Raw genomic sequence first — 12139 nt, forward strand, 5'->3', positions numbered from 1 at the left:
TTAATACAAAGACAAACACGTTTTTTCTTAGCCCGTAGTTATTATTTGTTAAGTAAAGATATGGAAGGAAGGTGTCAGTGGGAGTGGTTTTGGATTTGAGGGCGTCACGTGACGGCTCAGCTCGACAACCAGGAAGTGAGAGGGCGGTGCTTTGAAGGGCTGGTGGGTTGATAGAAACTAAGGTAACCATTGCGTTTAGTTTTTATTCTTTAAAAGGTCTGAAATATAGTATTTTGCTCGACAAATTTGAAGGGACTGTAGTTACTCTGTCGTTTAGGTCGACGTGCTTTTTGCTCTATATCTGCAAGGTGCGCAGCTGATGCTAAGCGCTGTTAGCTCAGTAGAGCTAACCCGAAACATTAGCAGAGAAAACAGGAGCTGAGTTTTTGTTATTAGTCGAGCTCTTGTGCTAAAAGCGAATCTAAACAGGTTTTGAATTATCTTATTTTTTGTAGGTTTTTTATTACTTGTTGCTTTGTTGTACATGTGGGCTGAGCTTTTTTCTGATAACAACATAATACAAGGTAGCGGAAAAGTACCAAATTCCTAAAGAAAGATACATTCAGTTAATCCCTAACTAACTAGTATTTTTAGCAGATAATTTCCTGTATTCAAGAAGAGAACAAAACATTGGAGTGGGTGGGGAAGCAACATCAGAGCCAGTGGCTTAAAAAAGCTGGACAAACTAATAAAGAAGGTTGACTCCTTTCTGGGGACTGCATTCGTGGCTCACTGTGCAAAGAAGAATGCATGCAAAATAGAGCGCAGTTATTCAGCAAGATAGCATGTTCAGATCCAATGCAACACAAGCAGGACAATAACTACACCACCGGTTTTCCTTAAGGATTAAAAAGATGTTATTGAATTGAATACAATCCGTTTTTGGTAATCTATGTTCTAACATTCTAAGCCCTTTTATTACGATGTGAAACATACCCTTTAAAGATGAAGCGGTCAGGCTTTTACTGGCCAAGACTGATTTGAGAGGTTCTGGTTTTGACGTTACTTCTAAGGATTTCACAGAAAAGAAATGGGAAGCTATGAAGTAATAGTTGCAATCAATCAGAAAATAAAGCTAATGCAAAATCGTCCTCACTCATGCGTTAACAATTATGAGGAGAAAACCTCAACATCATTAGCATTTGACTTTCCGACAGATTGTTCAAAACTGATCTCAGGCCGATTAATTTGTTGATTATTTCTAATAATAACACATTAAAGTTTTGATGTGTGTGTGTGTTTACTACTCCGTCCTTTGGTTTCTCCTTCGCTTTGTGTCATTATTGCTGTGTTATTGCTATGTTTTACTCCTCAGGGCCAATCAGCTGCATGTGTTGTGTATAAAACTCGAGGGGTTGTATTGATGGACACAGTGGTTCCTAGTAAGGATTTTTTTCTTCTGTATGACAGCATCCACCATGACAGCCATCAAGCACGCTCTCCAGAGGGACATCTTCACGCCCAACGATGAGCGTCTCCTCGGGATAGTAAACGTCTGCAAGGCAGGAAAGAAAAAGAAAAACTGCTTCCTGTGTGCCACAGGTACGAGAACCATCTGTGAGTAATGAATTAATATAAGCGATACTACATGTTTATAATAAATCAAACATGTTCTTCCAGTCACCACGGAGAGGCCTGTACAAGTTAAAGTGGTTAAAGTGAAAAAATCTGACAAAGGCGACTTCTACAAGAGGCAGCAGACGTGGGAACTCCGAGACCTGACAGTAGTGGATGCTAAAGATGCAAGCAAGGTCAGATTCTGCTCTCGTCCTACTGTGCTCAAATGTCATGGAGTCAGACGTAACGCGCTTTGTATTACGTTTCAGGAGAATCCTGAGTTTGATCTCCATTTCGAGAAGGTCTACAAGTGGTTGGCTAGCAGCACAGCAGAGAAGAACTCCTTCATTTCCTGTATTTGGAAGCTGAACCAGCGTTATCTGAGGAAGAAGATGGAGTTTGTCAATGTCAGTTCTCAGCTTCTTGAAGGTTTGTTAGCCACTCTATTATCAGCCATCGCTGGGACGGCATTCCCCTTTTTGTGAAATGAGTTATATTTCTTTAAAGTTGCATCTTTCTCCCAAGATGATTGCTTTAAGTTAAAATTCAGTCTGCCTCTTCAGTTTTAACAAAAGGGGACAACTTTTCTGGATTATGGTTGAGTTTCTTTATTTGTAGCATGCTTAATAAATCTTCCTTGTGTCTCAATTTATGTTTACTTTACATGTTAAATTCTTCTTTATTCTCACTTTTTTCCTCTTAAACTTCTCTGGCCAGAACTTCCTAAAGCGGAAGGTTGGTAGGACTAAATTTCCCCCTTCCTCATTTCTTTCCACTGTATTCTTCATAACGTCAAACCATCATCCTCATCAGAGACCCTCACCGTCTTATAGCTCCAGTAATGTGAACTGTGTAACTAAACATGGAAGGCTTTTATTTCATTTTTGTTTATTCTTATTTTATTTTTATTTTTTTATTTAAATTTTTTATATAAAAAAATTCATTTTTAATTACTTTCGGCCTTTTTTTTTTTTGCTATTTCACCTTAATTATTAGAACCTTTAGTGGTTTCATGCATTGTATGTTTAATTTATCCTGCCTTTTTTTCAGTTTAATATTTGAGTGTATAAAGTGCCTTGCCAAAAACATTCGTAGGACTTAAACTTTCCCTTGATTTGTCTCATTGCCACCACAAACTTTACTGCATTTTATTGGGAATTTAGTGACAAACACAAAGTAGAGCATGATTTTTGAAATGGAAGCAAAAAGAACAAACATGGTTTTCAAAATTTAAAAAAAAAAAGGTATAGTTCATTACATCTTAATACTTTAGTGTTGAGAAACTCCACTTTCTCAACACCTTATTGTAGATTCATATTTACTGGGATATGTTTTTGTTACCTTAGCAATTTTGAAGACTGAAATATTTGCTGATTTTTCTTGAAATATCTCAAGCTCAGTCCGACTGGATGCAGAGCATCTGTAAACATGTAGTTTCAGATTTCCAGTTGGAGTCACTTCTCCAATAAGTGCATGCTTTTGTTTTTATTTCGTAATGTTAATAACAAAGTAGGTGCTGTATCATTTTCTACTCTTTGTTGCTCTATTGCATGAAATCAAGATAAAATATATTGAAGTTTGTGGTTGTAAAGTGACAAAAACGTGGAAGAGTTTAAAAGCTATGAGAACTTTTTCAATCTTTCTTCATGCTACTACCAAATTTTGCTTTCTCCTTAACCCTACATTTTCATCAGTGGTTGGGAAAATATCCAACCAAGCCACAGTCTGGTTAAAACAAAAAATCCATCAGAATAGCACCTCCTTCTACTCAAAATGACCTTTATTGTGGTTTTGCTGTATAGAAATTTGAAACGTACAACTCCCAAAATACCCAATTTAATAAAATTTGCTCCGTTTTCCTTTGGATTTCATGTTTCTTTTGTTTCACAAGCGTTTTTTTTTTTTTGTTTTGTTTTTTTTTTAGAGTCGGTGCCGAGCGGTGAGAGTCAGAGCGTTGCAGGCGGTGACGAAGACGCTCTGGAAGAGTACCAGGAGCTCAGCGCACGTGAGGAGCAGGACATCGAGAGCATGATGGAGATGTGCGAGTTCGCCGTCTCCAACGCGGAAGCTTTCGCAGAGAAGCTCTTCAAGGAGCTGCAGGTTTTAGACGGGGTGAGCAAAGGGACTTCCTGGTAGAGTCTTGACACAAAAATCCAGAATAATGTTTGTTTGTTTGTTGGTTTTCTTTACTGAGTCGTATCTCTTTTTACTCCAAGGCCAACATTCAGTCCATCATGGCATCGGAGAAGCAGGTGAACATCCTGATGCAGCTCCTGGACGAGGCTCTGGCCGAGGTGGACACCATCGAGGGGAAGCTGAGCAGCTACGAGGAGATGCTGCAGAGCGTCAAGGACCAGATGGACCAGATCTCTCAGAGCAACCGCCTCATTCAGATCAGCAACACCAACAACGGCAAGCTGCTGGACGAGATCCAGTTTTTAGTGGTGAGGCGTTTTATTGTTTTGTTTTATTTTTTCCCCTCTGACCTAAAGTTGTTAAGTGTTTTAATGGAGAAATCCGATTGTCCTTTTGCAGAACTACATGGACTTGTCAAAGGGACACATCAGGGCCTTGCAGGAGGGAGACCTGACGTCGCCTAGAGGTATAGAGGCGTGCATCAGTGCCTCTGAAGCTCTGCTGCAGTGCATGAATGTGGCTCTACGGCCAGGTCAGTGACCATTAAACATTAGAAAATCATCTAGTGATTGTTACGTCTGTCGTGTTAACAATTTCTGGGTGGAAAATTGCTCCAGAAGTCATTGTGATAAACGGTAATATTGTTGTTTCAGACAGTTTTTCCTTCATTAAACATTTTACCTGTTAAACATTTAAGACTGAAACTGGAAAACATTTTAAACATCCAGAATAAATAACCAGGAGGAAAGTCAATTATACAAAGTAAAATTATGGTACTCGTTTTAATTTATCATGCGATTAATTGATTTATTGCTAATTACATCCGGTTTAGTTGTCGATTTGTTTTTATGTAATCAGTTGTAATTTTTGGTATTTTCTTCCTCCAGGCCATGAGCAGCTGGCGGCCGTTAACCAGCAGCAGAAGCTGTTTGCTGAGCTGAGAGATACTTTTGCTCGTCGCCTCACCAATCATCTCAATAATGTGTTTGTTCACCAGGTAACAGCCTCAGTGTCATTTTGACATCGCCATCAGAGCGTTCTGTCGATTGACATTTAGTAAATGGTGCACATGATGTGACTACTCAGATTTATTCCTTTAAATTCAGGTTTTATTTTGTGATATTTTTGTAAAATCTAGTCTGACAGGCAAAGAAAGGGAATTGGGAAATAAACCTGCAGGTTATGTAAAAAATACCTGATGAGGACATGACCTTTAAAAATATCACATCACCACTACAAGTTTTAGTGTATTTTGTTAACATTTTTTGTGATAGACCAAATAACTGTTTTCAAAAGCTTTTTACAAATGAAAATCTGATATTTGGTCCTGAAAATTGATGTTCATAGATGATCTGTGTTCAGATGGTGCTGCTGGGATGAGCAGCGCCATACAGGAGGAGATTAACAGCACTAAGACCTGCCTTCTGGCCGCGATTGGTTGTTTCTAGTTAGCACTGGACAACAAGTGACATTTTTAACAAATATTTAAAAACTTTTAGGTTTAAGGAATTTACTAGAAATGCAAAGCTCAACTTTCAGATTTTTATTTGAAAAACATATTGAGAAACATGTATGATTTTACTTCCTGTTTGTGATCTTACACAACTTTGTTTTGGTTTATCACATAAAAGTTTTTGGTTATAATGTGGCAATATGTGAAAAATTAAATGTTATGGATACTTCTTGAAGGCATTTCACAGTAGACCTGACAATCCCAAAATATAACTTCAAATGCATTCCTTTCTTCTTTCTTTGACACATTTAAACACAAAAGCAAACATAGCTATTAGCAAAATTGTGGGAATAAAAGTTTAAAACTTTGTGGTTTCCCCCACATCCACCCTGTGTGTGTTTGAGCCGTGAAACCACAGACCCACCCCAGCTCCTCTGTTTCCAGGCTCTCCTCCGCTGCTCATAAACTTCCTGTTTAGCGAGCACGCTCTTCCTGAGCTTCCTGTGTTTTTTTTCCAGCCTGTTCTTGACTCTGTGTTTTGCTCACTTTGAATCATCCCACTCTGCTCTCTGTCTCTGTGTCAGTTCAACCACTTCAGTTACTTCAAAATGACCATCCCTCAGTATTATAGGTCTTCCTGTCTGTCACTTCCAGTGAGTACCCTCACGGCAACCCCACCTCTCACCCCCGCCCCACTTGTCCTCCTCTTGCTAATGTTTTCCGCCTCACAATCCACTCCAGTTTCCATGAGATTCCAGGCTTTCCCCTCCACAGAACATCGGCTGTTGCATGGGGTGTTTTTCTAACTCCTTAACATCTCCCATCTGATCTCAAAGCTAAAGAGGCTCGACCCATTTTCCTCCCCCCTTACCAACTGACTTGGCTGAGGACTTTTCATGTTTGGGTGCTCACATTAGCTTACTTGCGATGAGCTCATGTCATAAAATGCTATGCCTGTTTAATGCTCCGTGTGCATGTCCGGCAGTGAAAAACAATGTAGAACAAAAATGCTAATAGATAGAAGCAGAGATGAGGCCCATTAGAGTTAAACACTTGGAAAGTTATGAGTCCAAAAGTTTGGGATTAAAAGCAATCGGCGTGAGGGTAAAATGGGTCTAAAAAATGAGGATTTACCCTTTTAACTGGGTGTTTTTGTTTGTTTTTTCCTGATCCTTTCCTCAGGGGCACGATCAGAGCTCCACCTTGTCTCAGAACACGGCAGAACTGACCCTGCCCAAACACAGCCCCCTCCACAGGGACCTGCTGCGCTACGCCAAGCTGATGGAGTGGCTGAAGAACACCCACAGGGAGAAGTACGAAGGCCTGTCGAGGGTCAGTTCACATTCGTAGCACACCCATGTTGTCGATTGTGGTTATAAGCATAAAAAATGCAACGCGACAGTTTGATGATTTTGAACATTTTAAAAAGGATAACAGTGAGACTTTCCAAAACCGTTATACTTCCAACACAAAGTTAAACTTTTACTACAGTGCTCATGGGATTGGAAGCATTCATTTTACTCCATGAGGTAGACATGTGTATGGTAGCTACATAACTACATGACTCCGTGACTCATCTTACCACAGAAAACCATTCCTGTCTGCATGTCCAGCTGGATACCTCACTTGACTTAAAGTTTTATTTTTTTAACGTAAAGTTTTAAAAACCTTGAATTATGGAAACATGTTTTTTAGCATGCTTCTTGATTTTTACTATTTTCTCCACTGTTTAATCAGAGAAAATAGTAAGTACTGCAAAATCCTTCAGATACTTATTCTAAATCTACTGAAGTCTACGTATAAAATAAGATTAAATAAATGTTCAAAACAGCATTGTAGCTCTTATTTTATTGTCATATTATTTTAGCAACAGTATGAATAACTATTGCATTTCTGCTTGAAATAAAAGCACTAAGATCACACTTTTTTTTCAGGTTTTGTGTAAATACCGTCAAGCTGTCATTTTTGCTCTATTATGTCATATAGTACAACTGTAGCATATTAAGTTAGTGACATTTTTCCTTTCAGACTTATGTCGATTACATGAACCGACTGTACGAGCGGGAAATCAAAGACTTCTTCGAAGTTGCCAAAATAAAGATGGCGGGTACATCCAAGGAAGCAAAGGGGAAGTTTGGTAAGAGCTTCTACTTCCCTTCACAGTCTGAATGGTGACATGAAGCACACCTCAGTTCTGCAGTACATTAACTTGTGTGTGAGTGGAAGTCTCTTCTTATCATTTAGTCAGCAAATGAATGTGAAAGAAACAAGCTACGCCTCACTCTCTTAGAGCTTTTTCCGCATAAGTTCTGTTTTCAAAGTATATTTCACTGACTCATACCTGCCATCCCAGGAGCTAGTTTTGCTTTGTGTTTTATCTTTTAATAATGTCTTCTTTTCCCTTTGCACAGGCTCTTTTCATGCTCTGAATATTTAATATCTGCATAGGACCCTCGATTGAGCTTTGACGTTTGGCAGAAATGTACATCTCTGCTTCTTGCGCTCTGTATTAGCTTCTATTTTTTTGCCTCTGAAAACAAGAATTTGTTTTCTAAAGGTTTGTCTGAACTACTGCAGCGTTCGTGAGCGTTAACATGAAGTGGTACAGCTAACACCTAGCCCTCCTCTGTCCCATGCTGCATGTTTTAAGCCTAACCTGTGTCTGTCTTTGATGCCTGCCTTTCTAACCGGCTGCAGCCACGCTTCCTCGGAAAGAGAGTGCGCTCAAACAGGAAACGGAAAGTAAGTATGAGATTTGGATTGAGCTGTCTGGTACAATGTGTGCTTTTAATCACCGCATGCGACTTAATACAATCCATTACCTCACAGTATAATTGCTTGGTTTGTGTTGAAGCCTCTCGATGCTGTTTAGTCGTTTAATGCAATTTAATTCTGTGGTTGATGCCAAAAGGACCCAACAAAATGACACTTTGTGTTCAAATAATTTCTGCTTGAGTTGTGCATTTTAAAAACAAATGTGTAGCACTCAAGATTGAACATTTTTCTTGCTTAACACCGACTTACTCCATATTGTGTTGACCGCGCTGCGTCAGGCCTGCACGGCAGCTCTGGGAAGCTTACGGGCTCCACCTCCAGCCTGAACAAGCTGACTGTTCAAGGCTCCAACAGCCGCCGATCTCAGTCTTCCTCCCTGCTGGACATGGGCAACATGTCTGCCTCCGACCTGGATGTGGCCGACAGGACCAAGTTTGATAAGGTGATGGTGCATTTTTCAGTCTACAACAAGAAAAAGCTTATGGGTGTGGGGGGAGGATTAGCTGGTTTTTCCTGGAGGTTATTTAAACAAGCGCAGTTTAAATGAAGATACATAAATACATAATTTATTTAATAGGCCTGAAATGATTAATCAAATAAATTGTGATTAATGATTTTAAAGAATTGTCAACTAATTAAGAAAGCGATTAATTAGTTGACTAGAGAAATTGCCGTTTGCTGAAATAAAAAAATATTCAGAGCAGTGATTAAGTCAAAACTGTACAAAAAAATATATACGTTTTGCATAAATAAAAAAATAAAAAAACTGTCTGTAAATATGTTCTGCCCAGAACTCTAAAGGTACATTCAGTAAAAAATGCACCAGTTGCTTCACTTGGATCAAGTTCTGTAAAGAAAAAATAAATCTAATTAAGCACTTTTTGCTATCTAGTTATTAACATTATTATGTGCCTATTTTTGAATCGAATTAATTAATCATCAGAATAGTTGATGGTACAATCGATTACTAAAATAATTGTTATCTGCAGCCCTAAACAATGACAAAAAAAGACTAAGTGAACTAGTAACTTGTCATTTGTGAGGCAGTATTTACATAGATTAAAACGTAATAAAAAGCGAAGTGTACTTTCTGTCATTCATTTATTGTTTGCGTCTTGCTTTGTACTTGTATTAAATGGAGTGTGGTTGTTTTTGCAGATATTTGAGCAGGTCCTCAGTGAGCTGGAGCCTCTGTGTCTCGCAGAACAAGACTTCATCAGCAAGTTCTTTAAACTGCAGCAGCACCAGACCGTTTTGCCGCCTCTCGCACAGGTACGTGTGCTACCACACAAGACAAACCACTCATACATCCAAATGAATGATGTTGATTAAAGCCAACGGCAGCATTCATGCGTTTTTGTCTCATGCCAGGACCTGCATCTCCTCTCAAAGCAGAAAATATTGCAGTAGCGGATCTTGCCATTCGATAGTGACAGCAGCATTCGATTACTTGTCACTAGACGCTTAATAAGACTTGTCATTGTTTTATTTCTGCTCGTCCTGTCAGCCTGAAACTGAAGAGGCGGATGGAAGCGTCCCGTCAAGAATGGCTCCCCAGGCTGACCACCGACACTCCGTATCATCTGAGTGAGTACTTTGACATGCTTGTAGTAAAAATACCATCAATCCTTTGTTATTATATTTCATGATGTATTTTGTTGTTTTGTAGCAGGGAGGCAGTTAGTGAGATCTTTCTTTTTCTTTCTGCTCCATATTTCTCAAAGAATTTTGTTTAATTTGTTTGTATTTGTTATAAGATGTGTCAAGGGAAGTAAATATTACTTCCCTTGAAGTAATTTTTTTTTTTAGCTTTACATCATGTTATAATGTTATTCCCACATCAAAATTATACCTGGACTGTTGTTTTGATTCCTTCATGCATGGCAACCATTCATGGCTGGACTTAGCTCCACCTTCCATACGCAGTTTCTCCTTAAAGCTGCAGTTTCCGAGCTTAGGCCTCACAGAGCTGCCCTCCCTTGCACCTCTCCCACTCAGCTCCTTCAGACTAGCCAGAGGCAATTAGCAAACAGCTAATGGAACTGCGGATCCGCTGAACTCATTATAGGAGCTGCTTCTCAGTGTGGTGCTGGTTAAAAACATTGGTTAAGCGTTAATAGAAGATCGCTGTTGTGACGACTTCCTGAAGGCGGAGTTTCAGAGATAGCAGGATTTTTTAAAGAGACAGAGGCCCAAATCCAAGGTGTTAAATTACAAACTCAAGTTTCTTCTAAGTCATATTTGATATATACAGGATTTTTATCACAATTGAAGGTAACATGGTTACTTTATTGAGCTATAAAATGACACTATGTGCTTGAAAAATACATAACACTGCCCCTTTACTATGTACATATTGAAACGGTGGGAAAAAAGTCAAGTGAAGTTAATTCAAACTTTTCCATTTAAAGGAAAGACGTGGTTCGGCTGATGATGAATAAAATCTTCCAGAGCATCGAACCCGAACTTAACAGCCTGATCGCCCTGGGCGACAAGATCGACAGCTTCCACTCTCTCTACATGCTGGTCAAGATGAGTCACCACGTGTGGACCGCTGAGAATGTTGATCCAGCCTCTTTCCTCAGCACCACCCTGGGAAATGTGCTGGTCACCGTAAAGAGGAACTTTGACAAATGCATTGTGAGTAAAGTCCATCCTAGGCAGGAACAGTCCAGTCTTTTTCTCATTTATTTATTTTTTTATTGAATGGCTGTAGCAAGTTGAAATCTGTGTTCTTGATACAGTCAGGTCAGATTAAACAGATGGAAGAAGTGAAGATTTCGAAGAAAAGCAAAGTTGGGATCCTGCCTTTTGTCACAAGATTCGAGGAGTTTGCAGAACTGGCTGAGACGATCTTCCGTAACGCAGAGCGCAGAGGGGACCTGGACAAAGCCTATGTGAAGCTTATCAGAGCTGTTTTCATGAATGGTCAGGCTTCTGGTGGCATTTAAAATAATTAAAAAAAATCTCCTTATAATGTCTGGAAGCAGAATATCTAACATTAGCTGTCTTTTCAGTGGAGAAAGTTGCCAGCGAAAGCCAGAAAACACCCCGGGACGTCGTCATGATGGAAAACTTCCACCACATCTTTTCTACGTTATCGCGCCTAAAGATTTCCTGCCTGGACGCAGAGAGACGTGAGGCCAAGCACAAATACACAGACCACCTGCAGTCTTATGTAATCAACTCCCTTGGTCAGCCACTGGAGAAGCTCAATGTAAGAATTATCTTCCAGTTCTACACAGATGTACATGCCCAGAGATGTTACAGTGGGTAAGGTGTCGTCTCTCTCGCAGCATTTCTTTGAAGGGGTTGAGGCGCGTGTGGCTCAGGGCGTACGTGAGGAGGAGGTGAGCTACCAGCTGGCTTTCAACAAACAGGAGCTGCGCAAGGTCATCAAAGAGTATCCCGGAAAGGAGGTGAAAAAGGGTCTGGACAACCTTTACAAAAAGGTGGACAAACATCTGTGTGAGGAGGAAAGTTTGCTGCAGGTGAGAAATGTTCATGTGAGATTTTAACAACCATCCTGCTACTTCTAACATCCTGCACTTTCTCGTCTCCTCCACCAGGTGGTGTGGCACTCCATGCAAGATGAGTTTATCCGTCAGTATAAGCACTTTGAAGGTTTGATAGGGAGGTGTTATCCTGGTTCTGGGATCACCATGGAGTTCACCATCCAGGACATGTTGGAGTATTTCTCCAGCATTGCCCAGTCCCATTAGTTTGCCTGCTGAAAACTGTTCTCTGATGATTCACTACTGCCTCACTTTGGCTGAATATTAATTAACTATTGTGCTTGAAGTATGAACATTTCACGTGAGTGACTGTTTTATTAAAAGTGAGTTGTACAGTGAGCGGTTACACAGATGTTGCTGCACTACTTGTGTGCCTGTATGTTCCTTAAGCAGTTCTTCCATACACACTAAATTGTTTATCACATTTTTATTTCACCATGCAATGTGTACAAAATAAATTTGCACTTGAAGCTTCCCTGAAATGATTTGTCAAAGTTTCATCATAGAAATAGAAGGATACACCCTGCGCTGTTTTTTTTTTTTTTGGCCCGTAGAAAGGGCATGACAGCAGGTCCGCCATATTGCGAGTGGAAAATAGAACAGGTATGCTTGGGAAAAAGCTATGAATAAAATAAACATTTACGCTTAACCATTTTTAAAAGATGTTTTATGAAACTATTGCTTTTTATTAACAGTGTCTCAG

At 39.7% G+C, this 12139-nt stretch overlaps 1 protein-coding gene across 6 annotated transcripts; it reads left to right on the plus strand.

Annotated features, from left to right (window-relative positions):
- The first annotated feature begins 79 nt into the window (after window positions 1-79).
- exoc1 (exocyst complex component 1) lies at window positions 80-11911 on the plus strand. Of its 6 annotated transcripts, XM_044129646.1 has the most exons (21): window positions 90-182; window positions 1411-1542; window positions 1621-1751; window positions 1827-1986; window positions 2275-2292; window positions 3482-3669; window positions 3774-4001; window positions 4093-4225; window positions 4581-4690; window positions 5731-5799; window positions 6329-6478; window positions 7175-7283; window positions 7844-7888; window positions 8200-8363; window positions 9080-9193; window positions 9429-9508; window positions 10333-10561; window positions 10666-10849; window positions 10939-11138; window positions 11218-11412; window positions 11491-11911. In XM_044129646.1, the coding sequence occupies exons 2-21, from the start codon at window positions 1419-1421 to the stop codon at window positions 11641-11643; spliced, it is 2784 nt and encodes a 927-aa protein (XP_043985581.1). In that variant the 5' UTR covers window positions 90-182; window positions 1411-1418; the 3' UTR covers window positions 11644-11911. The 6 variants fall into 6 exon arrangements, with proteins under 6 accessions (XP_043985585.1, XP_043985581.1, XP_043985583.1 ...); XM_044129648.1 differs by lacking the exon at window positions 7844-7888; XM_044129649.1 differs by lacking the exon at window positions 5731-5799.
- Window positions 11912-12139: the final 228 nt, after the last annotated feature.

The sequence above is a fragment of the Gambusia affinis genome, linkage group LG10, assembly GCF_019740435.1.
Source record: "Gambusia affinis linkage group LG10, SWU_Gaff_1.0, whole genome shotgun sequence".
In the NCBI taxonomy this organism is placed as follows: domain Eukaryota; kingdom Metazoa; phylum Chordata; class Actinopteri; order Cyprinodontiformes; family Poeciliidae; genus Gambusia; species Gambusia affinis.